Genomic DNA, 26527 nt, shown 5'->3' with positions numbered 1-26527 from the left:
CCACCTGTACACCCGTCATTCAGCAAATCTTGCGCATGCACGTTTCAAATTTCCTTGCGCAGCCGGCTGATTAGCACTGCGGCTGCGCAATGTTCTAGGTATGGAAAGAGTTCATCTTTGGACTCCAAATCTATCTGAAGGTACACTGCTTACTATAGGAGAAAGAAGCAGAAAAAAAGACACAGAAAATCTGCTTTACTTAATGAAGTATATTACTATTATTCCCTGCTCTATTCATTTCTGCAATGCAAAACAAATAGCCTCAAAGGTTTAGTTACTTCAATATTCACCAAGTTTCAGACAATTGCCTCAAAAACTTGACCCTTCACTGCGCAGATGGATCTCTCCACAGCCAAACAGACTGAGCTGTAGAGTCCGCAAATTCCTTACATTTCTTAGGACGGTTAGCTCAAGTTTTAATATCATCGACAATAAAGGGAGTAACATTTGTGATGGGTCAGACAACTGGGACCCCTTCGACCGACAGTTATGTGGAAGGTTGCGCATGCGTTCTATGGGGGGACATTTATCAGAGCTTGTACAACAGTTTTCTAGCATAGATGACCTGAAATAGTGAACCGCCAGGCATTCGATTATCTTCCTCCTCATGCCACTTCCACGCCAAGCTGACCTAGAAGGACGTAAAGGGGGGAGGCATGACTGTTCGAACCTGTAGGTTAGGTAATAGTCTGGTAATAGCGCAATTCTATGCAGCCGGAGACCATATATACCGAATATTTAATCTCAGAAATTAGAGTGCTTAGCTATCTCCTGCAGTCCCCATAGATGGTGAATGGTTTGGGCCTTCACCCATCAGCATATTATCCCGGACCCTGTGGATAAGTGATAACTTTCAGATTTGGGAAAACTTTCCTTTTTCTTCTCATCTTGAAGGAGCCATGACATTTCTGCTTTTTCTCAACAGAGATGTACAAGAGCTTCTTTTTTTTTGTGAGAGGGGTTAAAAATTTTTTTTTTCATTACCACCGCTGATTGTACCATATTATATACCTATGTAACTCCAAAGTTTCATTGCAGACAGATTCACCAGACCATGGCATTGGAGAATCAGCCAAGAATTTTTATAGCAGTCACATGACATTTTACGAAATAGGTACGTAATATGTGGCCTATCCCTAAGGATACATTTACACGAACGTATGCCCGCCTGGCCGTAGCCAGAAGGCCATACATGAGCCACACTGTAGATGAGGAGGGGTGACTCTTTCCATTGAAAATAATGCTCCACGTCCGTGAATACGGGCAAAGATAGAGCCTGCTCTATCTTTTTGCGCCTACGGATTGGTACAGTGAGCACACGTTGTGCTCACTGAAACGTTCCGTGAGGCTATTGCCGTCTATGGGGATGCATGTACGGCACGGCCGTACAAAGGCCCCCCCGCGCGGTCATGTGAATTTGGCCTTAGAAAGCTTTCCTAAGCTCCTTTCTTAATCTGAACTATAAAAATTAAGTCTATTATCAAGGGACAAGTAACTAAACATATTCCCATTAATACAACTACTGTGGGCGCCTTCATAATGTAAAATTTCCCATCCTTCAGGACGTTCTTCCCATTACTCCACTGTACTGAGAATACACAGCCCTCTGATCGATCTCCTAATATCAAAAAGCTGTTACATTCTCATTGACCTCTCGCTAAGAGCATCATCAAAATGTATAACATGAGCGCAAATGTAATTTTTGGAATTATGAGCTATTTGAAAGGTCTCGGAAAGGTCTTTCCGGACTCCTCATTATCCCGTACATCTAAGGCAACACTTATTGCAGCTTACAGGGAAACGATTCATTTGTTATTAACTGCGGTCTCTCTCATTCTGCCAATTGTGTCAGTGTTCATAATGAGAAGAATGGAAGAGACCCTGTCCAAAAATTCTCTTCAAACAGCAGCCCAGTGGGGGGCTAGATTTTGTGCTCCAACCTGATATTGATGACCTTCTATAGGTCATCAATATTTTACACCCCCCCCCCAAAAAAAAAAACCTTCTAAATGATCCCACCCAATATTTTACTTTGGTTCCCACACAAATTCCAGACAAAAACCACAAATTCCAATAATCTCAGGGCCAAAATAACTAAGTAAACAAATTTTTCTAACTTAAAATGTACCACAAGCATAGCTAGCTGCCCCTATCTACCACATTTTGGGCAGATAGATACCCAGTACTTGATATACTGCACAAATGTACCAAAAACAAAAAATCAAAGGGTTAAACTACTCGGACGAGGATATAAAGACTAAAATGATTAATAGGTTTGAAAATTTAGTTTATTGGCAAAAAAAGGGGAGAAAAAAACCAAGTTTAATTATTTTTGTCCATAATTAAATAGTACAAATTGTACCTAATTTTAATGATTTTGTATCTGTTCATAATCTGGCGGCTCCCCTTGGCTCAGCGCATACAAAGTCCCCCTCACCTAATAAATTGTATGCTGACCATGTGGTCTGCCTCTTGGGATAAATCTTTTTGTTAGCAGATACTTTATTTCTCAGGGCAAGTCCAGGATTTTCACAAAATTCTGAAGATAAGTACTCAACAACCAATAAGAAGTACATCATGTGGATTGCTGCAGATTTTTGGATGTTTTATTATGTACTTTGACTTCCCCTTTGAACTTACGCTACAGGTACACGACCTGCTCTATAACATGCTGCCTGCAGATAAAATAGTATGTACAATCTGCTCAGCTCCTCCTGCTCTATAACATGCTGCCTGCAGATAAGACACTATGTACAATCTGCTCAGCCCTTCCTGCTCTATGACATTCTACATGCAGAGTGTTATGTACAATCAGCTCAGGGCCACCACCCGGCATACCTGGGCAAGTGCCCAAAGGTACTGGAGGAGCCCACTCAAGTGCCGGAAAAAATGGCAACCCCTTCATCCATCATGCCAGTGTTGCTTTAAGACATTGGTACAAATGATCACCATGGCACCGCTTACAAGTCTTTGCCCTGTGCACGCTGGCATTCACTGATGGGAGCGATGCGGTGACTTCACGAGTCGTCATATCGTGTGCATCTGCAGTCCAGATTCCACCCATGGTGCTGCCTTCACCACCTCACAGGCTGCAGTAATCCTGTAACCTGTGTCTCCTGTCTGTGCAGAGGAAGCCAGCAGCGGTTCTTTATGGGAACACTGGGGAACTGTGACTATTCTCTATGGGAAGGCACTTTTACTATTGGTTATTGGGAACATGTTACTGTTGGCTACTGTAAGATGCACTGTGACTATATTGGCTACTGTAGGATGCACTGTGACTATATTGGCTACTGTGGGACGCACTGTGCCTATATTGGCTACTGTGGGACGCACTGTGCCTATATTGGCTACTGTGGGACGCACTGTGCCTATATTGGCTACTGTAGGATGCACTGTGACTGTATTGGCTGCTGTAAGATGCACTGTGTCTATATTGGCTATTGTGGGACACACTGTGCCTATATTGGCTACTGTAGGATGCACTGTGACTGTATTGGCTGCTGTAAGATGCACTGTGTCTATATTGGCTATTGTGGGACACACTGTGACTATATTGGCTACTGTGGGATGCACTGTGACTATATTGGCTACTGTGGGATGTGCTGTGACTTTTAATTGAGACAGTTCATTTTAATATATGAGGTTGGTGTGGAAGGGAACAAAATTTGCTGGTCTGCGCATGTGTGAGGGGGGCACTGCTGTCCTCTTGTATCAATGCAGGGGTGTGAGTTTACTAAAAGAGGCCCACTGAAGCTCTGCCATCCAGGGTACTACTTACACCTGGAACTGGCCCTCAGTCAGCTCCTCCTCCACCTTTGTACCATGCTGCAGATATACACTGCCTTTCAATAGTCACAAGTTTCCTTTCCTGCTGGATTATTTGGAAACATACCTGATCAGCGTGTCATCATCCACTACCACGAGCCACCGTACATTCTTAAGGTTAGATTTTAGAAACCGTTCCAAAATAGCAAAGGTTTTCCCGCAGTGTCCTAAAGAATAGAAACAAGTGATTCAATTAAACAGTACATCACAAAGAACTAATGTGACATATGTATATTACATATCAGGAGACTAGCTTAGACACTGAATGAACTAGATGAAGGTCAGACTGATAGACTTTCTCTAGAGTCATGCACTGGGGAGGTTAGCCGTTGTTTGTATTAGATGTAGAAATTAACCCCTTATCACCGACACTAGTTTTCAGCTCAATGACCAGACTCGATTTTTCAAATCTGACAAGTCTCACGATAATTGGTTATAACTTCGGAACGCTTTAACATATCCCGGTGATTTTGAGAATGTTTTCTCGTGACACATTGTACTTCATGTTAGTTATAAAATTTAAGTGATAAGTTTTGCATTTCGTTCTGAAAAAAAGTGAAAATTTGGCAAAAGTTTGTAAAAATTCTTCATTTTCCAAGTTTGAAATGTTCTGGTTTCCAGACAAGATGTAAAACTACCCAAAAAGTTTGATAATTAACATTTACAGAATATCTGCTTTATGTTGGGATGATAATTTATGCTTCCGGTCATTTTTCTAGGATGTTATGAGGTGCAGAACTTTAGGTGCGATTTTTCTTATTTTCATGAAAATTGCCAAAACTCACATTTTGAGGGACAACTCAGCTTTCAAGTGACTTTGAGAGGCCTAAATAATAGTAAAACCCCATAAATTACCCCACTATAGAAAGTTCACCCCTCAACGTATGTAAAACAACTTCTATTAAGTCTATTAACCCTTTAAGTGTTTCACATGGGTTAAAAAATATGGACCTGCGATTTAGAAACTATAGAATTTTTTTGGAAAATACATTCATTTAGGCCAAAACTGACATTTTCAGAATAAATTAAATGATGAAACGCACTGCAACGCTTGATGCCCAATTCCTCCCGAGTGTACTGACACCCCATATGTGGTGGTAAACTGCTGTACGGGCACACGGCCGAGTATAGAATGAATGGAGGCGCCATTCACAGCAGATTTGTATTGTCACATTGTACGACCTATACATTTTTATTTTTTTTGGTAATGCGATCATATGAGGGCTTATTTTTTTATGGGATGAGATACAATGTATAGATAATTTATTTTGGGAGTCTAAAGCTTATTCTTGAGATTTTATTAACTATTTCCAGGGGGACACAAACAAAATCATCAATTTTTATTTTGGATTGTTAGCATTTTTTTTCCCCCGCTCACCGTAATGTAAAAATAATATTTTATCTTTATTCTCTGGTTCACTACGATTGCGGCGATTCCTCATTTATATAGTTTTTCTTATTTTTGCTTAATTTTCCTGAGCAAAACCAATATTGGAGAAAATCGCATTGTTTTTACTATTGACAACTTTTCAGGGCCATAACTTCTGTATTTTTCTGTTGTCAGATCTGGTTGAGGGCTTATTTTTTGCGAAAACAGTTGTTCTTTTCAGTCGTATCATATTAGGGAACGTAACTTTTTTTGATCACTTTTTAGAACATTTTTTGTGATGGTGTTTGATGAAAAATTGTATATTATGGGAAGTTTTCTGAGTTTTTTTTTGCGTAGTTCACTGAGCGGGTTCAATATTGATTTAGATTTATTGTACAGATTAATACGGACGCAGTGATACCAAATATGTATGTTTTTGTGTTTTATTTACTGTATTTGCATTTTATGTGTTACTGGGGAGATTATGGGACTTTTATTTTATTTATTTATTTAAATTATAAAAAGATTTAATTTTTTTTTTTTTTTTTTTAACTTTTTTACATTTTCTACTTCTTGGCTTGAACAAGCGATCATCCGATCGCTTATTCAAGCCTTTACACTGCAATACACTTGTATTGCAGTGTATAGTGTAAGTAACTGAGCATGCCGCGCCTGCTCAGTTACTTACAGCCGGGTCCTGCCAGGAAGGCAGGACCCGGCGAGAAGAAGAGCCGACAGCCTCGGGTCACTTGTCGGGACCCGGGGCAGGAGGGATCGGATCCCCCGGTAAGCACACCGGGGGGGTCCGATCCACGGGGGACAGACTTGCACGCCGCGGTCATGCTTGACCGCGGCGTGTAAGGGGTTAAACACCCGGGATCGGAGTTTTTCCGATCCCGGGTGTTAGTGCCGGGTCTGGGCTGTGATATCACAGGCCGACACCGGCACTATAATAACCCGGTGTCCCGAAAACTTCTTCTGACGCGCCGCCGTAGAAAGGCGCCGCGTCAGAAGAAGTACCCTTAATGACCGCTGTAAAAACCCGATAGGGCGGTCATTAAGGGGTTAAAGAACTCCGAGGCAGCAAACCCACTGTTCTGGGGTTGTGTTGGACTCTGACCTCTCATTTACACCAGAACTACCATCACATGCACGCTCCTGCCACATGCACCTCAAAACATTTCCAGAATCCACCCTTTTATAAATGTGGAAGAACTTAAAGAAAATCTACCACCAGGATGAAGGATTGTAGACCAAGCACAGTTACATATTGGTGTGCGCCCTCTATGGTAGGATCGGCTCTTCTCTTAGCTTCTTATGTCCTTACAAAAAAAATGGCTTTAAAAATTATGCAAAGGAGTCTGAAGGGCTCTGGGCTCCATAGGTGTTAATGGAACCCAGAGTCCCTCATGCACATTTGCATAATTTTTTACATTTTTAAAACCAAATACAGAGATATCCTGGATGAAACCCTCTTCCAGAGTGTTCCAGACCTCAGTCTGGGCCAAAGGTTCATCTTCCAACAATACAATGACCCTAAGCCCACAGCTAACATAAGAAAGCAGAGGCTTCAGGACATCTCTGTGACCATTCCTGACTGGCCCAGCCACAGCCAGGACCTAAACCCAATTGAGGGTCTCTGGAGAGACTTGAAAATGACCTCTGCCAATGTTCACCATCCAACCATCCCCAAATCCAGGTGTGAAAAACTTTTTGCATCATTCCCAAGAAGACTCCTGGCTGTACTAGCTCGAAAACTGCTTTGAGCAAAAAAAAAAAAAAAAAAATTTAAAGGGTTCTAAATACTTCCTGTACCCACTGTACAATCTGCTCAGCTCCTCCTGCTCTATAACAAGCTGCCTGCAGATAGGACAATATGTACAATCTGATCAGCTCCTCCTGCTCTATAACATGCTGCCTGCAGATAGGACACTATGTACAATCTGATCAGCTCCTCCTGCTCTATAACATGCTGCCTGCAGATAGGACACTATATACAATCTGCTCAGCTCCTCCTGCTCTATAACATGCTGCCTGCAGATAGGACACTATGTACAATTTTCTCATCTCCTCCTTCTCCACAACATGCTGCCTGCAGATGGGACCCTATACACAAACTTCTCAGTTTCTCCTGCTCTATAACATGCTACATACGGGCAGGATACTTATTACAATCTTCTCAGCTCCTACTGAGCTATAACATGCTGGCTGCAGATAGGACATTGTATACAATCTTCTCAGCTCCTTCTGCTCTATAACATGCTGCCTGCAGGTAGGACACTATGTACAATCTTCTCAGCTCCTCCTGCTCTATAACATGCTGCCTGCAGATAGGACACTATGTACAATCTGCTCAGTTTTTCTTTTTTTTTTTTAATAACGGGAGATCATCTAATATATTACAATATACAAAATGTAAAATAATGATAGCTGAACACTTTCCATTATCGTATCTGATTATAATTATCTTGCCCTTTTTATTCCTGCTCACCATCACCGTCCGCCGAATATATCCAACATCATTACAGGATACTAAAAAGGAAGTTCAACCAGAGAAGAGAACAAAAAAAAATGTGATCCGTATCGGGAGAGAAATACACGGCAGCTCTGTAACACAATAACTCACTCGGGGACAGATATGAACTGCATTATTCTGCCGTATTCCACTTGTAAAGCGCTAAGAGCCGGGGAAGTAGCACTTGGCACAGGGAAAGGTTTAGGCATTAAATTAAGACAATAAGAAAAGCAAAGAGGACGACATAAATCCTGGTAAAGTAACTATGTCACACACTCTCTGGCTCTGATCATTCACAACACTAAAACTAATGAGGCGGAAACATCGCTAACACCAAAGCCGCGCCGCACGTAACTAGAATATATACGCTGCACGTACAATAAAATACTGCGAATATAGAAGTGAGAACAACAAAACACCACAAGATAAGCCAACAATATAGTCAGACGTATCAGGAATTCTTATCAATCTGGATTTCTCCTTTTTAGGTTAGGTTATGTTGTGATCTTTATAAAACTAAAAGTAAAAAAAACTAAATAGGATATAACAGCTCTATCTGAATGACCCAGTTCCAGTATGAGTGGTCTGACTTAAAGGGGTATTCCCATCTGGACATTCACATTTAATGCAATCCATCTGCCCTATATATATATATCTATATATATATCTCTATATATATATATATCTATATATATATATATATCTATATCTATATATATATCTATATCTATATATATATATATATCTATATCTATATATCTATATCTATATATATATATATCTATATATATATATCTATATATATATATCTATCTATATATATATATATCTATATCTATATATATATATATATATCTCATTTATACATACAAACTCAACCAGTGTGAACATAAATGTAGCCATGTTGCGTCTTAGTAACGAGATAGCTGTCCTTGGATACGACCACCATTGCACTCTGGCAGCAGTGACCGAACATGTGCTATAGAGCCCTGGATTTAGCAATCATTACCACAGGACGGCTGTAGAATATGCAGTTACTCACGGGCATATTATATGCAAAAACTATTTGTTTCTTTGTGCAATCACAAATCACAGCAACAGTGGTTGTATCTAAGGACAACAATCTTATTTTCTAAGGGACATCATGCCTACATTTATGGGACAGTGGGGCACATTTACTTACCCGGCCCATTCGCGATCCAGCGGCGCATTCTCTGCACACGATTCGGGTCCGGCCGGGATTTATGAAGGTAGTTCCTCCGCCATCCACCAGGTGGCGCTGCTGCGCTGAAAATCATCTCAACGCGCCGGAATGCACCACCTCGGACCAGGTGAAGGTAAGCGCTTCCCGAGCGACACTTTTTCGGTTTTTAAATGCGGCGGTTTTTCCGAATACGTCGGGTTTTCGTTCGGCCACGCCCCCCGATTTCCGTCGCGCGCATGCCGGCGCCGATGCGCCACAATCCGATCGCGTGCGCCAAAATCCCGGGGCAATTCAGGTACAATCGGCGCAAATCGGAAATATTCGGGTAACACGTCGGGAAAACGCGAATCGGGCCCTTAGTAAATGACCCCCATTATCTTCACACAAATGAATTAAGTCAGGTAATGTTTAATATACTTTTATAAAGTACTGATATGATTCGGAATACAAACAAGGACATTTTTGAACTCATTGTTAAGGCTATTGGAACTTGTCAGTAGCTAAAAGTGACATTCCTGCTGACACATTCCCTTTAAAGAACATCTACCACCAAGATGAAGGATTGTAAACCAAGCACACTTGATGCAGATGCAGGTGTGTGCCCCTTTTAGCTTCTTAAAAGGAACCTGTCACCAAGGACCTCATTTTCACTAAAGACAAGTTGCAGAAGCCCATAAAACCTGCATTGCAAATCTGCCTTTCCACCTTTTCTAAGCATTTGCACTACAATATAATTGTGTGTTATAACTTACCTGGTATTCTGACAAAATCCTCAGTTTAGTCCCAGGGGTTAGGCTTTGGTTTGGATGTATTTCAAAAACAACATGCGAATTGTCTGTGCTGCAGACTGCTCAGCTCTTGGCCCCCACCTTTGTGCTCCTGTACAGCTCCTCCCTCCTACTCTTCATAGTGGTCACAGCCTGGTGATCTGATATCAGAGGGAGACGGTGGAGCTGTACAGGAGCACAAAGGTAGGGCCAAGAGCTGAGCAGTCTTCAGCACAGACAAGTTATGTGTTGTTGTTTGAAATGCATCCAAACTAAAACCAACCCCTGGGACTAAACAGAGCATTCTGTCAGGGTACATGGTAAGTTATAAAACACAATTATATTGTAATGCAAATGCTTAGAAAAGGCAAAGAGGCAGATTTGCACTGCAGGTGTAATGGGCTTATGCAACCTTCCCTTTAAGCCCTTGTTCTTGAAAAACTTTTGAAAAACTTGTTTTTGTAAAAATTTGAAAAAAAAAAGTTTAAAATTTGGGCTCCATTGATGTCAATGCAGCCTGGAGCATCTCAGGTGCATTTGCATAATTGTTTTTCGTAAAAATAAATGCATAACAAGCTAAAAGAAGAGCAGATCCTGCTAGTGGGAGCACACACCAGCGTGTAAATGTGCTTGGTTTACAATCCTTCATCTTGGTGATAGATGTCCTTTAAGATTCTTAGCCTTTTTAAGTCTCTTTCCAGGTGCATTGTACCTTCATTCTGACCTTGGCTTGGTTGTTGTCTTATCATTTCTGTCTCGCCCTTGGAACTGTTTGCCTGGAACCTTATGTTCTATATCTGGCCCTGACCCTTGGATCAAACTTGAAGGGGTATTCCTGGAATAATCATAAGGACAAACTGGTCCTTAAAATATAAGCTAATATGTAATTAGTTGTTATTTAAAATTTTGCTCCCCTTAGCAGAAAAATGCTGTGGACATACATTGTAATGGAGAATTAAAATGCTACTGGCCCTTTAATCAGTCTGTTGATTTTCTCTGCGTGGAGTAGACACAGGACAGAAGATGGCCGCTGGTCGCATGTCCACATCACATGTCCTGCACCTGCCTGGGCAGGTCATGTGATCAGCACTAAGTTTGGCTGTAGTCGTTTGGTTGCAGTGCATCCAGTATGGCCAGTGTTGTGGTGAGACGTCATCTCAGTGAGGTGATGAAAGTTACACATCTTTACTATGGTAACAGAGAAGGACAGTCTGTACCATCCTCACTGGGAGCAGAGCATGAGAGGGAGGAGGAGTTACTGAAAACGAAAGGATCATGGGACTTGTAGTTTCCAGTGGCGGCCATCTTGGGCATAACCCCGCCTACTTTAGGAAGCTCACTCTTAATATTTTGTGAATGATAAAATCAAACTATTTAATCTCCATTTTGTGACTAACGAAATTGAGTTTTGTTATATTCATTTATTTATATATAAATAAATAGGAATATAGATATTTCTAAATAATAGGAATTATAGGAATTTTGTATCAGATGTTCATATTCCCAGAATACCCCTTTAATTGTTTTTATGATAATAAGGCAGTGTTTTTTTCCCATCTATGCTTTTTCAAGTCTAATGGTAGTAGCTCCCGGATGAGCAAGTTCTTTTATACAGTCTATCTAGGAGTGGAAACAGTCTACCCATGCCAGGAAAACAGATTAGTGCGAGATGTTAGAGGGTAACCTCTAACCTGCATCAGGATAATAATAAATATCTATCATATTAATGGTGATTATTATGCAGTGTAAGAGATTAAAGGACAAGTAATGTAAGAAACACATTCTCATAAAAACAGAAATGTAATACTAATCCTTGAAGTGTGAAAGTTATTCTGTATACAATCCAACCCGAGTGTATGCCAGCTCACCGCCACTCGTATGCGTGCGTTCTGCTGCACAAAGCTGACCCGAGGCTCAATGGGTCACCTGTTATCCATAAACAGAGAAGATCCAGGACACGGAAATACAAATGAAATTTTCCAATCTTTATTTCTTCATAAGGCGTTCCTTTGTTGTTCAGCTATGCGGCCTTAAAGGAAACCTACCATTTGATTTCATGCATTGTGAAGCAAACATACCGTGAGAATACTGTAGCTACACTGATGCAGAAACATATCTTGTTAATCCCTAAACTGAGTGGTTTTGAAACAATCATAAAATTCAGGATAATGGGGCTCTGTCGCTCCTGTGGCTGCTCCGGGGCTTCTCCTCTCATCCTAATTATGCACTGCTCCAGAGAACGCTGCAATCACTGTGTTGTCCCTGACAGGCAGAAGTAATCAATCACTGCACCATCCCAAAGCTACTGTGTCTGAGTCATCCAGCTAAGGTTGATAGGTCCTGTCTGGACAGTTCAGGAAACTCTGTGTAATGTGTTTATGTAGGCAGCAAGCATGCAAACCAGCTTTCCCAAGGTCTAGTACTGTATAATCGTTTTTTCATCATAACCACTCGGTTCAGGAATTAAACAAGATATGTTTCTGCATCAGTGTAGATACAGCATTCTTAAGGTATGTTTGGTTAAGGCTGCATAGCTGAAATGATATGTACTTTTTCCGATACCTGCTTCTATACAATGTGATGAAGAAATAAAGATTGGAAAATGTAGTTTGTATTTACGTGTGCTGGATCCACTCTTTTATTCTTTATACGGTAATGGGAGGGGGGGTACATTGCATAGTTTTTTTTTTTCTTACCTCTTTCCACATTTGGAATTCCTAAGTCTATTGTAGGGATTGAGGGATCAGCGTGATCACTGTAGTATTCGAGGTGAACTGCGTTTTTTTCCCAAGTCTGTTTGACGACAGGTACTGCAAAATACCCCACAAAAACAAAGTAGAACTTTATTAAAGGTGACACGGAGATAGAAACAACAAGGAAAAGAACAATGGACACATGGAGAAACATAATGGATCACATGGAAATTTTTTTTTTTTTTGCTATAAATTAGGGATGTCAAACTTTTTTGTTGAGGGTCATATCATCTTTATGGTTTCCCTCAAAGGTCCGAAATTCTTCTATGGTACCAGCAAGAGTGTGAGGTTGCCTAGTTGACATGTAAGGATGGCGCTTTAGATTCCTGCATCAGAGCCGTTGCAGAGCCTGGAGAAGAAGATATGATACAGACGTGGCCCTGGCTATGGTGGCATCTAAAAACCTGAATCATAGTTTTATATATAATAGATGTTGAAGCTCACATAAAATTAGGTGGTGGGTCATATTCATCTTCTGATTGTCATGTGTTCTCTAAATTATACAATCCTCCCTCCCAAATCTTTTTGCACTTGACTTTCGTAGAAGAAATCTACCATTAAGATCAAGCTTGGATAAACCAGGGACACTTCCTCACAGATCAAGGCACCGTGACTTTGGTAATCTTCTTATGTTCCATCCAAAATCAACTTTTTAAAGTAAAATTATGCCAATGAGCCAGAAGGGCTTTTGGGGGGCGTTTCCAGATCCTCTCCATACTGCAGGTTTACAGGCTGTTACACTGTGCAGAGAAACAACTCACCTGCCTCCCTGTTGTAACAGTGTAATAGCCTGTGAAGCTGCAGCACAGAGGGGCTTTGGTAATGCCGCCCAGTGCTCCTGGCTTATTATCACAAATTTCTAAGTTGATTTTAGAAGGAAGGAGGCCATGGACAATAAACTAAAGAAGATACCCACAGTCACAGTACCTGTATCTATGAGTAACTGTCCCCGGTTTATCTTGCTTGATCTTCGGTTATGAGCAGTCAGCTGTCCGCCCAGAGAGGAAATAATTCCAACTGTAGCAACCCACAGCAGTTGTCAAAATGTGTCACCTTGTTCCCTATTCTTCCAGATGCAAGTCTATAGTACTAAAGTCGTTTGTAAACAAACAGATGCAGGAGGAGGGGTGAGTGCTCTCCTCCTCTCTCTATAGAAAGCCAAGCATCCACCTCTGTAATATGGCAAAATATAGGACATGTCCCGGATTTTGCACAGCGGTCACATGGCTTGGCCACGCTGCGTTGAGACACCAACTGATCACCACATTGTGACAGAGTGCCGTAGACCTCTATGGCCACAAATTGTGTGGCCAGATCAGGGGCCCCCATTTCTTTGAGTGCATAAGGCCTAAGGAAGATAGCCAAACACATTGGGGCACATTTACTTACCCGGTCCATGCGCGTTCCAGCGGCGGCTTCTCGGACGAGCGTTCGGGTCTTCCGGCGATTCATGAAGGTCCTGCGCCCGATGTCCACCAGGTGTCGCTACTGCGCCAAGGTCCGCCGAGTTGCGTCGGAGTTCACTGATCTCTTCCTGGTGCATGTGAGTATGGCCCGTGCGACCAATTTTTTTGTTTTAAATGCGGCGGTTTTTCCGAATCCGTCGGGTTTTCTTTCGGCCACGCCCCCGATTTCCGTTGTGTGCATGCCAGCGCTGATGTGCCACAATCCGATCGCGTGTGCCAAAAACCCGGGGCAATTCAGGGTAAATCGGCGCAAATTGGAAATATTCGGGTAACACGTCGGGAAAACGCGAATTGGGCCCTTAGTAAATGACCCCCATTGCTTTACTGCCACTCAAGTGTATTGGCGATCGAAGCCTAGTCTACTTAACAGCAACCATTTATTCACTGGTAGAGAAAGCAATAGACATATTGGTGGATGCCCGATCCACCAGTGGAGAGCAGAAAGCCTTGGTTCTCCATTATTCCAGCATAAATCCTTGCATTCAAGGTCTTTGGCACTGGCGCTCTAGAGCGCAGGGGATAAACATTTGCGAGTGTAATGCCCCTTTAAATTTAATTCATAAACAGATTGCAGTAAACTACTAAGCCCGATCCAGCAATGTATCGTTATAACTCTCCATGCATGGTGATGGAGGGAAGGTTTGGGCTCCGGGTCATAAAAGCAGCACTGCAAGCACAGCTAAGATATATTAAAAAAATCTGCAATTCATTTTTAAACTATTAAGAAAAACATTATGAAAGCATAATTTATCCCCAAGAAAAATCATGAGAAATATTCTGATTATTATTAAAAATCAATATCAAAATCAACTGATAACATTTCCTTCTGCTGTAAAGAATGATGGGCACGTGACATGCAGTAATGGGTGGGAGCTGCTAGTGATAAGGCACACGCTGAAATATTACATGATTTACTCTGTATTTCATAGTATTCCAAGTACATGTGCTACGCTAAGGTTTTGGACAGAATGTTAGTGGGTTTATTTCAGTTCATCATCTATCTGCAATCACTTACAACTGCAAACAGTTCTTTTTTTTCTTAAAGTGAACCTATCATAGGGATTTTAAATTTTCACCTAATGACAGTGTCCCGTAGCCTTTTTAATACTCAATTCCCAATGCTTTAACAATTAACATTAAAGATTCCAATCCCTTTAAAAAGTTGATACGTTTTAACCTGGCTCCCTGCCAGCAAACTGCTCGGAGTCACTGATTCATCATCATTATCTGCACACAGCTTACAGCTTTACATCCTGAACCCTCATCCCCCTCTCCGCATGCAAAAATGAGCTGACCCAACGCTGCAAACAAATTTCTTTCAGCTCAAGTCTGCATGAGGGAGGGGAAGGAGGGAGAAGGAAGGAGAGTTGTAAGAGCAGTGTGCAGATAATGATGATGACTACCACTCAATGCAGTTTTCTGGCAGGAAGCCAAGTCTATTTTTATTAAGTTTTAAAAATGAGTGGAACCATGAATCTTCATTATAAAACCATAGAAATTAGTATTAAACAAAACTATGGGAACCTGTCATTAGGTGAAAATGTGAAATCCTGATGACAGATACGCTCAATGTCCTAGTGTTTGTATATAATGTATTGCTGGCTTCTGTAATATATTGTTGTAGTATACTGCATTGTCATTGTCAAAATAGATATGAGAAATACCAGAATGCTTGAAATAATAGCCATTCTGATGAGCCTTGAATTTTATCAAAATGTAAGGTAAATACGTGCCTGACTTTGCAGCTCTAATCATTTTTTTTTAAATGTTCATTTTATACATTTTCTTTTTAGTCAGGGGAAATTACATTAATTACTTCCATTTTATTTAGTGCCAATTTTGATATTTTAGGCTAAAGACACTACTAAGATGATTTATTCTGATTTGCCACGTTAAGCAAGACGGTTGTTTCTACAAGACCTGGACCAGAGATCAGCAGTCACTATTATAAACAATTAGCCACCATGCAGACTGAAGACACAAAGGAATTTTTAGAAAATAAAAATCATCTATCAACTCTATTCGGCCATACACACTGGCTAGTTTAACCTCTTTTAACTGTGTATCATATTGTAGCCTCCCGTAGGGCAGGCATGTCCTTTCAAACTGATAGTTGGCTAATACAGACAGTCCCTGGGTTACATACAAGATAGGTTCTGTAGGTTTGTTCATAAGTTGAATTTGTATGTAAGTCGGAACTGTATATTTTATAATTGTCACCCCAGCCAAATCATTTTTCGTCTCTGTGACAATTGGATTTTAAAAATGTTGGGTTATTAGAAGAACCAGGATAAACAATAAAGCTTCATTGCAGACACCTGTGATAACTGTTATAGCTGTTTATTGCAGTTTAGGGCTAAAGTACAGTAAGTTACCAACATCCAGAGGTCTGTTTGTAACTAGGGGCGTCTCTAAGTCAAGTGTTCTTCAGTACTGGACCGCCTGTGGTCAGTGCTGCCATAGCCCCCTTAACCTCCTGCACTTTGAGGACCCCCAATATTATTATTCCAAAAGCATTTAAAAAGTCAAAGTACTCCAGAATAATGTGTTGCCGCAAAAAACCAAGCTCTTAAGTAGCTCCATCGAAGGGAAAAAAATAAAAATATAAAAATTTCACAAAAAACAATGTAAGTAATTAAAGAACAGTAGTTTAAAGGGAACCGGTCAGTTAAACTAGCCCACACTTTGAAGTTTGCTATTATAGAGAAGTAAACCTATGCCTATTTTGTTATTCCCAATGCCATAAAAGAAAAAAGCCCGTTTTTAAATTCAGACCCACCATCTATACATATTCATGTTCTTCGAGCTCATCTGCGCCTACAGCTTCCTGACTGACAAGGGGCCTGCCACAGAAGAGAATTCCTGAGGAAGCGGTGAATGAGGGGGTTGAGAGGGAGACGCTGTGATATGTGACTGGCTGAAGAGAAATCGGCTCACTCCTCCTTCAGGAATTTGTTTCAGTGGGTGCAATGTTCTGGGAGTGGCTGAGAAGGAAGGACATGAATATACCGGACACAGCTCAGAAAAATACGACGATTGGACTCACATGGGGTCATTTGTATAGATGGTGAGTCAACTTTACAAATGAACATTAGACATGGGAAATACCAATATAGGAATAGTTGTGCTGCTATATAATAGGAGTTTTCAAATATATATTCACTTATTATGGGTTAGTTTAAGTAACAGGTTTTCTTTAAGATATGAACGCACAAACATATGTCTGTATTTATTATCAAACGCTTTTACTACTTTAGACAAAATGAGATAAAAAATGACATACATTTCAAAGCAATCATCAAATATGTTTAACCAATTAGTATAATCAAATGGGAAAACATACCTCTATCATTGTGAAACTTTTTGCAGGTTTTCACAGCAACAAATATCTCCTCTTGCTTCACTGGTTTGCCCTAGAAAAACATAAAGTACACAAAGTTTATACAGGCGGTTCCCTACTTAAGGACACCCGACTTACAGACAACCCATAGTTACAGACGGACCCCTCTGCCCACTGTGACCTCTGGTGAAGCTCTCTGGATGCTTTACTATAGTCCCAGACTGCAATGATCAGCTGTAAAGTGTCTGTAATGAAGCTTTATTGATAATCCTTGGTCCAATTACACCAAAAATTTTGAAACTCCAATTGTCACTGGGGCAAAAGAAAAAAAATTGTCTAGAACTTCCATTATAAAATATATAGTTTCGACTTACATACAAATTCAACTTAAGAACAAACCTCCAGACCCTATCTTGTATGTAACCCGGGGACTGCCTGTATAAAGTTAAAAGATAAAATTTTAATTTCTAATAATTTCACAAATGTATTTTTATTTACAGGTATAAAATGGCTATACAGTTCAGAGGTCGTATTATGAAGCACAAGAATTTTTTGTACCGGCAACAGGAGGTGTAGAGCGGCCATGCAATATTGGGCAAGACTTTCCATTTTGAATGCCCCAGATTTGTAGTGCAATTTACGCCCCGAAATAGTCTTCATTCTGTGGACCAGATGTATCATGTGCTTTGGACAGATTCGGACCCTCTCCGATATGTGGGAGAAGGCATTGCTAAAGATGTGCCAAACATTTTTGTATCAAGACAAATTTTTGAATAGTTGCAGTTAATTAACACAGTGGGGCTTATTTACTAAGGGAATTGCGCCACACTTTAATCGGACGGTTCGTCGTTTTTGGGGATTGCACGGCTTTTGCAAACGTTAAAAAAAAAAAAGTTGTTTAATTAATATAAACAAAACGTTTTTGAGGGACCGCGTTCTGCTGGTAATTATAACCTCTCGTGTGCATTGCACATGTGAATGTAATAAGTGCATGAGTTACTTATTCTTCCCATCCCAGGCTCGGCTTTTAATTGTTTAACTTATTAAATTATTAAATCCGCCGACTTTCTTCCATCATTATTGTACACAGGGAAAAAAAAAATGTCTTTAATTGAATGTGTCATAAAAAAGCCGGGGAAATTATGCAGACGCTCGATGCTCCATAAAACGATTGAAATATTTAATCTCCCTCGGCGTATTAAATAATAAAGACAAACAGAAAAGAGCACAAACTCAGGGCGAGAGATATTTTTAAATGGCACAAAAAAAACAAAACAAAAAGAGCAACATAAAAGAAATCAAAATCCTAAGTAAAAAAAGAACAAACAGGGTCTGCCCTTCAAGCAGCAGAGACACGAATCATTCTGGAATGACAATAGAAAGAGCAGATTTACATTTTTGACTAAAACCGCTAATTACAGCAGAATCATAAAAATACTTAATGGGTTTTTTTTTTTTTTTTTTGAGACACAAGTCATTTTTCATTCAATTATTAGAATGACTGAAGGGATCCGCCAGTGGAAAGGCTGGTGACAATTACAAGCACAGGAGTAAAAATGATCTGGAATAAATATTGTCTATTGATAATCTTTCATGATCAAGAGATGTGTTCACCGTTACGTTATACAGTACTGGATATTATGCAGTTAGGTCCATAATTATTTGGGTTCTGTACATCCGCACAATGAATTGGGAGCAAAACAATTCCGATGCTGTCGGAGATCAGTCTTTCATCTTTAATTCAGTGGGTTGAGTGAAAAGATTGCAGAAAAATGTGAGGAACTAAAGCATTTCCCCTCATTTCAGGGGCTCAAAACTAATTAGACAGAATCTTTGACCTCATGGATACGTGAAATCAGATTGGCTGGATGTGGGTGGATTTGAGCAGCTGCGCTTTTGGGAATAGGTATTTAACTGGGGATTGTGTTGCAAGCAATCAGATTTTTGCACAGTCGCTCTGGCTTTTGTGAGACAGAAATCAGGGGGCGTGCCGTCGGATGATCTGACTGATTCGGACTGAGCGTGGGATTTAACTTTCAAATTTTGTCGCAAGATCAAGCACTTACATGCACCAGGAAGAAGAAGGTGAACTCTGTCGGACATGAGCGGGGAAATGACACATGCAGGATATCGGGCGCACGATCTTAGTGAATCGCGGCAGAGTGCACTATGTGAACTCCGCAGGACCAGGTAAGTATATGTCTCTGAATATCTCAGAATTCATCACTGAGTGCCAAGTCAGGGTGGAGTAGCGTGTAGTGAGTCATGCCAGGCTGCAGGTTATAGCGTAATTCCTTAAAGGGGGTTTCTCACTAAACAAGTGATGGATAGGGCCTTACTTGCTCTCAGATCACAAGAACGAGGGGTCCGGAGTAGCTCCATCGGACCCCTTGTCGCTCCTTGAGATTAATGGAGCAGACAGCCGCGCATGTCCGTTCTGCTCCAGTCATCTCTAAGGCTGGCGCCACACGTAGAGATTTGTCTGCGCTTGCAAACGCAAACAAAGTTGCGCCCACCGGGGCGGGCCCCGGGCCGATCGCATCGGCGTTCCTATGAACGAGCCGCCGGTGTTTTGCGTTAATTTAACGCGAAACACTGGCGGCTCGTTCCCGATCGCAGGCGTTTCCATAAAAACGCTGATGCGATCGGGCCGAGGCCCGCCCCGGTGGGCGCAACTTTGTCTGCGTTTGCGTGCGCAGACAAAGCGCTACGTGTGGCGCCGGCCTAAGGAGCTGGCGGAGATTGCTGAGCGCCGCGCTCTTGATCTATAACATGATGATTGTAGATGGGACACTATTTACAATCAACTCAGCTTCTCCTGCTCTATAAAATGCTGACTGCAGATAGGAAACTGTACAATTTACTCAGCTCCTCCTGCTCTATAACATTCTGCTTGTAGATAGGCCACTATGCACAATCAGGTCAGATCCTCCTGCTCTGTAATCTTTTCCTTGTAAGTAGGACAATATGTAAAATCTACTCAGCTCCTCCTGCTCTATAACATGCTACCTGCATAAAGGATACTGTAAAATCTACTCAGCTCCTCCTGCTCTATAACATGCTACCTGCATAAAGGATACTGTAAAATCTACTCAGCTCCTCCTGCTCTATAACATGCTGACTGCAAATAGGGCATTGTGTACAATCTGCTCTATATCCCTTTGCCTTCAGTTCAGACACTATAGTGAACAAGACAGGATGTCTTTATGAAATAAAAATTGCTTGGAAACAGTTCACATTGTGCCACTAAACACATAAACACCAGGAAAAAAAAACCCACGGTGAGATGGCAAAACTCAAGTTCTCCTAAATTCTCATTCATAATGTGCACAGCACGTCGCGTCCATTGTGCTATGATCGCAGCGTGTCTACTCCAATTACTCGTGTAATTATGTTAAAATATTAAACCAGCGCCTACTCCATAATGGGCGAGCGGAGCAGGAAGAGTCACAAGGAGAGAGAAAACATTTGTTGTTCTGATAAGTAACACAATCGCTTTGTATGTCGTCTGCCAATCAATAGGAACTTTAGTCAGAGGATAATTACTCGTCGGGATGTAATGAGCTTAATTCCAAGGTTTGGCTAATTTATTAGGAAAGACAGATGTTTGTTTAGATAAGACAGAATGTAACACTCAAGTCATTTACTCGCATTGTGGAAGTAAAGAAAAAGGAGATGAAAAAACAAAGGAAAAAACACTGTAGGCAGAAGTTGTCTCTGCTTTTAAGTAATAAACACTCGATTCTCACATAGCCGCAGCAGGAAAAACCTACAATGGGAACCTTATCTTACTTTTATTGTATTTTTATATCATTTTGTACATTATTTACCTTAATTATGTGCTACAGTGTATATACATAATTATAAGAGGTATACATGGTCCTACAGAAAACACCAGATACAGGCAGTCCCCAGGTTACATACAAGTCCCCAGGTTCTAGTGGTTTGTTCTTAAGTGAAATTTGTATGTAAGTCGTAACTGTATAATTGTAACTCCAGACAAAATTTTTTTGGGTCTCTGTGAACAAAGGATTTTAAAAACGTTGGATTGTCATAAGAATCAGGATTAACAATAAAGCTTAATTGCAGACTCCTGTGATAACTGTTACAGCTGTTTATTGTAGCCTAGGGCTGAAGTACAGAAAATTACCAATAGGGTAAAAGGTCCGTTTGTAACTAGGGGTTGTCTGTACGTCGGGTGTTCTTAAGTAGGAGACCGCCTGTACTAAATACTACATGAAAGAAATGCCATTGTGCCCCTGACCAATTTTGTGTATTTTTTTGTAGTTTGGTGCATTTTGTGATTGGAGACTAAGTGAAGTCCTTTCTAAAGGGAACCTGCCAAAGCGACTGAAGACAGTAAACCAACTACAGGTCTTTATGGGCCAGTGATTTTGCTATATACGAGTTCAGCGGACACTATTAAAATTAAATTAAAATTTCTACTTACCTAGAGCATCAGACTTATCTCTGGTGCTCTTGGCAGCTGTGCACTGATTCAGTGAAGCCGACGTAGTACAGCCGCGTTTCATTGGGTTGTATTTACAGCACATGCACAGTATAGTCAGAGTGTACTACGATACGATTTTTTAATCCCTGGGAAGGAGGGGGGATTCTTCTGTATATAGTGCCTAGCTTAGAATTGCATACACTTTATAGACTTACAGTTAAATTATTATTTACAGACATGTGGGGAACAGACAATTAACAAATTGCTTGGCATTCAAGGCCGCATGGTTGGGCATCCAAGGCCTGACAAAGGCCGCAGTTTCCTGCTGTGACCCGGCTGAAGGAGGTCACTGTTGACAGTCAGGCCTTCAATCAGGGGGACACAGAAGAGTCGGGAGAACAGCTGATCCACCGCGTCGGACTGGGGTACATGGAAAGGCCCCCTGAGCAAACGGATGCCGATGGGTGCCGGTTGATGTCGATGCACTGCTGATTGGTGGTTTCCCTGGAAAGCACCTAGACCACTTTCTTTGACAATATGGTTCTCACGACTTCTTTACGATAGTCACCAGTCCGGGGGTGATGGGAGCACCTGGGGACCCGATGACCGATGCTGCCGCAAGAGGACAAAAAGGAATCAGGGAGGGAGAATGGGGGGGATTTGCTGACATTGAGGCAGCCACTATGATGGCGCCATCTTGGAATACATCAGCTTCATTGAATGAATGCAAACGTGCAAAAAGCTCTAGGTCGAGGAATGTATAGATGCTTCTTTTCAATTGGGTTCAGACTGAAATACTATAGAGAAATGTGGGACATGTGGTTGGTTTAGTGTCCCAAATCTCCTAGACAAGTTCTTTTTAAAAAAGGATCTCATTCCTATACCTTGTAAATTTTAAGCTTACTATAATGAAATGTATGTAGTACAGCCGAATATTTGATCATCTTCTTTACATAATGATGCTATGCAGTAAATAGGACTCCATGGAAGCACTTCTGAACATCAGACCAGACCAGATAAAGTTATCTAACCAAAAATATGAAAAACTTTTCTGTCTAAGGTTTAAAATCTTAGCAATCGCCCACCCTCTGTCTGTACTTTTTATTGGCAGGCGTAAGGAGTTTTAAATGTGTAATATAGTTCTTTGTATATTTAACCGGTCATGTTACTACATCTCGTAACGATAAAGTAGACAACATAAAATAGTATTATATATAGTATTATGTATAGTATAATTTCCAAATCCATACTTACACAGACAGGTAAGGTGTTGGAGAAAGTGGTCGCACATCCGGCTGCTTGTAGAGAGTTAGGATCTTCTGTACAGAACTCTGGAACCGGTGTAAGCTCCAAGGCATCAACTTTCTGCCATATGTACAAAGCAATCTATAACAAAAACAAGATAAAGAATGTTTGGTGTTTTTTTTTAATTCTTTTTAATCTTTCTTGTTCACCAGGAGGAATTTCTAATTCTATTTGTGGTCATGATAGCATCGGCACCAAATGACAGGTAGATGGAGACATCCATAGGCTGCACATCACCATGACCTATTGGTGTTCCATCAGTAGCATCTATGGGGTTGAACTGTTATCATCAGTCTGTTCACAGCAGAGTATTAGCTCTAGGTCACAAGTGACACCGTATGCTGTGGAAGTATCACAATCTTGCTGTAATAGTAAGGGAGATCAGTAACAAAACGCCAAGGTGCACTAAATGGTTGAAGGGGTTTCCCCAGCATAATAACTTCTCTCCTAACAACACTGGGCTCAGTGATGGCTAGAATGGATTAGGATCTATGACTGTTCGCTCCATTCAAATGGGGAAAACAGGTTCCCCATACTAATTATTGGTAGGGGACCCTTAGTGAATGACCAAAAATATCCAGAAGCTTAAAGAAAATCTACCATTTGTTTTTATGCATTGTGAACCAAAAATATATTGAGAATGCTGTAGCTAAACTGATGCAGAAACATATCTTGTTTATTCCCTGAACTGAGTGGTTTTGCTGAAAAACTATTATAAAATTATGATAATGAGGCTCTGGCGCTCCTGTGGCTGGCTCCGCTCTTCTCCTCTTGCACTGCTTCAGAGAACGCTGTATTCACTGTGTTGTCCCTGACAGGCAGAAATAATCAATCACTGCACCATCCCCCAGCTGCTGCTGAGTTATCCAAATAAAGTTGATTAGTCCTGTCTGGACAGTTCAGGAAGCTCAGTGAAAAGCAGCAGCCATTATGTACCCAGCTTTTCCAAAATCCTGTATTTTATAATTGTTTTTTGAGCAAAACCACTCGGATCAGGGATTAGACAAGATATGTTTCTGCATCAGTGTAGCTTCCTCATTCACAAGGTATGTTTGGTTCACAATACATAAAAATAAATGGTAGATTTCCTTTAAGATGTTGAATGGGTAAAACAGGAATGGGATATTATCTTGATTTTGTTAAAACAAAAAAAAAAAACAGTCCAGCATATCATGACATTTATCAAGGAACATACATTAAAAAAAAGAATTTTCAACAGAAAATGAACTCTTGGATGCGGAGTCGATGGCAACAATGTCGTTGTTCGGAATAACATGATAAATCACCATAATTATGCTCATCGAAAGTTCAGGAGCGGCGGCTATAGCGGAACGTTAATTAAGACACAGAAAAAATTGTCACAATCAGAGGGAGATGAGCGCAGGTCACAATGTCCACAACAACCGAGGTAATGACAAAAAGGAGAAGCTTCCTTCCTGTAAATATAGCTCATCATAGCACAATATAATGCTACAAGGATCAACATTGCTCAAAACACAAGGAGCTGCGTTATTATCAGGACACAGAAAATACTGCGTTATTAAGGTTTCTTTGTAGAATGTAACAATATAAATAATATATAATGGACAGTTATACAACTTTTCAAATATACTGTGAAGTGTAGTGTGACAGAGCTCTATATAATCTTCAAGTCGCTTAGTTTTGATCCAAATTCATACCTATTATGTGTACATCTTTCAATAAAATCGCTTGTCCTATTGGACCATTAATGTCCCAAGTGAAAATAAGGCACCACCCAGACACGGAACCGCTCAAGTGTATAGTCCTTAAGATTCTCCTAGTAGCCTATCCCACTATACAGAGAAAAGAAGCCCCGGAAGAAGCTAAGGTGCGAATTCCAGGGTCGGGTAGTGACTTGCCATCCTCGTGGATTTTATATTGCGCAATTTTATCTGATTTTATGTGAGTAAATTCGATAATAAACTACTGAATGTTTTGGAACTGTCTACACTATGTCCGCATTCTTTTCTCTGTATAGTGGGATATGCTACTAGGAGAATCTTAAGGACTATACACTTGAGCGGTTCCGTGTCTGGATGGTGCCTTATTTTCATCTGGGGCATGGTCCAATAGGTCATGCGACTTTATTGAGAGATGTACACATAATATGTATGAATTTGGATCAAAACTAAGTGACGTGAAGATTATATAGAGCTCCGGTCACACTACACTTCACACTTACGGTACTTCAAACCTTCGGATGTCTTGGATCCATCCGGGGCCGTTGTTTGAGCTCTTCCTACAGATAAGATGCTGCATTACTTTGAACTTTTATTGACTATTCTAATATACGTAGACCTGCATTACTTCTGCAATTACAAAATATTAGATTACTGTGATCAAACAACACATTTGTCCATTTAAATGTGAGGGGGGGGGGGGGGGTGTGCAGACCAGAGCTTCTTGATGTAACAGGTTGTACCAGAGCAGCGGTGGGGCTATGATATGCCGGCACATGATAAATAGCCCCCTATATGTCCACCTATGCTAGCACTCTTCTCAGCCAATTAGAGGGACCAAACAAATGTGCTCCAAGGGTTAAATACAATAATCTTTAGAACCTGATAGGGATATTCATTAACACTTCCACATTTAAATATCCTAAGGAGTCCTATAACAATCACTATAAGATAAAGATTAATCTCTTTATAATAGGCTTTAAACTATTTTATAGGCCAATTTTATGGGCCATTTATTTCAAAGTCTAACCGAGTCGACAAAACTGAAGGCGGGTTTCCTGGGAATAAAACCGTTCCTTCAAAAGTACATTCGAATACATTGCAGACAATATTCATATGTAAAGTAGCTCTTGAAAATTTAATCAAAATTTCATTTTAAGAATCTCATCTACATAAAGTTTTGTCCTCATATACCAACAGTGGGAGAGCCATCCGAACATCATTGAGGGTATTATACTGAACTACGGTAATGCATTCTATTTCAGCCCTAATGGGGTTAGAGGTGCTCCCATTAACGACATTTAACCAGTGCCTTATGTTAATGGAGCAGAGGTTACCATTAGCGAAGGGTCAGATTATTGTAAAAATATTCCTCGGTAGATACTTTAAACATATATCGTAAAATCAAAAGGATCTCTGATGCTCAATGTACTCAATCTAAAAAAATGTAATGCCTATCATGCTTTTAAAGGGGTTGCACCAACTTTTGCCACAGTATAAAGGGATATGAAGCTGATTGGTCGGGTTCTAACTGCTAGGACCCCCGTTGATCCTGATCACAAGGACAGAAACCCAAAAATGTGGCTCCCATTTCGACAAAAGGGTGGAAGGGCATTACTGTACGGTATTTAATTATGAGGATGTGTTAAAAATTGCAGAGAACAGCATTTGGCTACCAATCGGCACTCCAACAGATAGTTAATGGGAATATTGGAGATAACTGGCCAATTGCCGACTCTATCATCACGAATGGAGCTCCAGGACATATGATCGACCGGCCACTCCATCGGTGAGAACAAGACCCCATTTTCTGGATTGCTGGACGACCCA

The 26527-nt window shown here is 40.7% G+C and overlaps 1 protein-coding gene across 1 annotated transcript in view; it reads right to left on the bottom strand.

The window, feature by feature from the left end:
- The window catches only part of B3GLCT (beta 3-glucosyltransferase), a 299257-nt gene that overhangs the window by 22834 nt on the left and 249896 nt on the right, over positions 1–26527 (bottom strand). Inside the window, exons 9-12 of the mRNA XM_072134376.1 lie at positions 22947–23078; positions 17246–17315; positions 12380–12493; positions 3896–3995 (exon numbers count right to left, since the gene is read on the bottom strand). Coding sequence (XP_071990477.1) covers positions 3896–3995; positions 12380–12493; positions 17246–17315; positions 22947–23078 — 416 coding nt within the window. The remainder of the gene's footprint in view (positions 1–3895; positions 3996–12379; positions 12494–17245; positions 17316–22946; positions 23079–26527) is intronic.

Source organism: Engystomops pustulosus, chromosome 2 (assembly GCF_040894005.1).
Source record: "Engystomops pustulosus chromosome 2, aEngPut4.maternal, whole genome shotgun sequence".
NCBI classification, from domain to species: Eukaryota; Metazoa; Chordata; class Amphibia; order Anura; family Leptodactylidae; genus Engystomops; species Engystomops pustulosus.
Note: the sequence above shows the minus strand (reverse complement) of the source record. Positions and strands in the feature narration are given on the sequence as shown.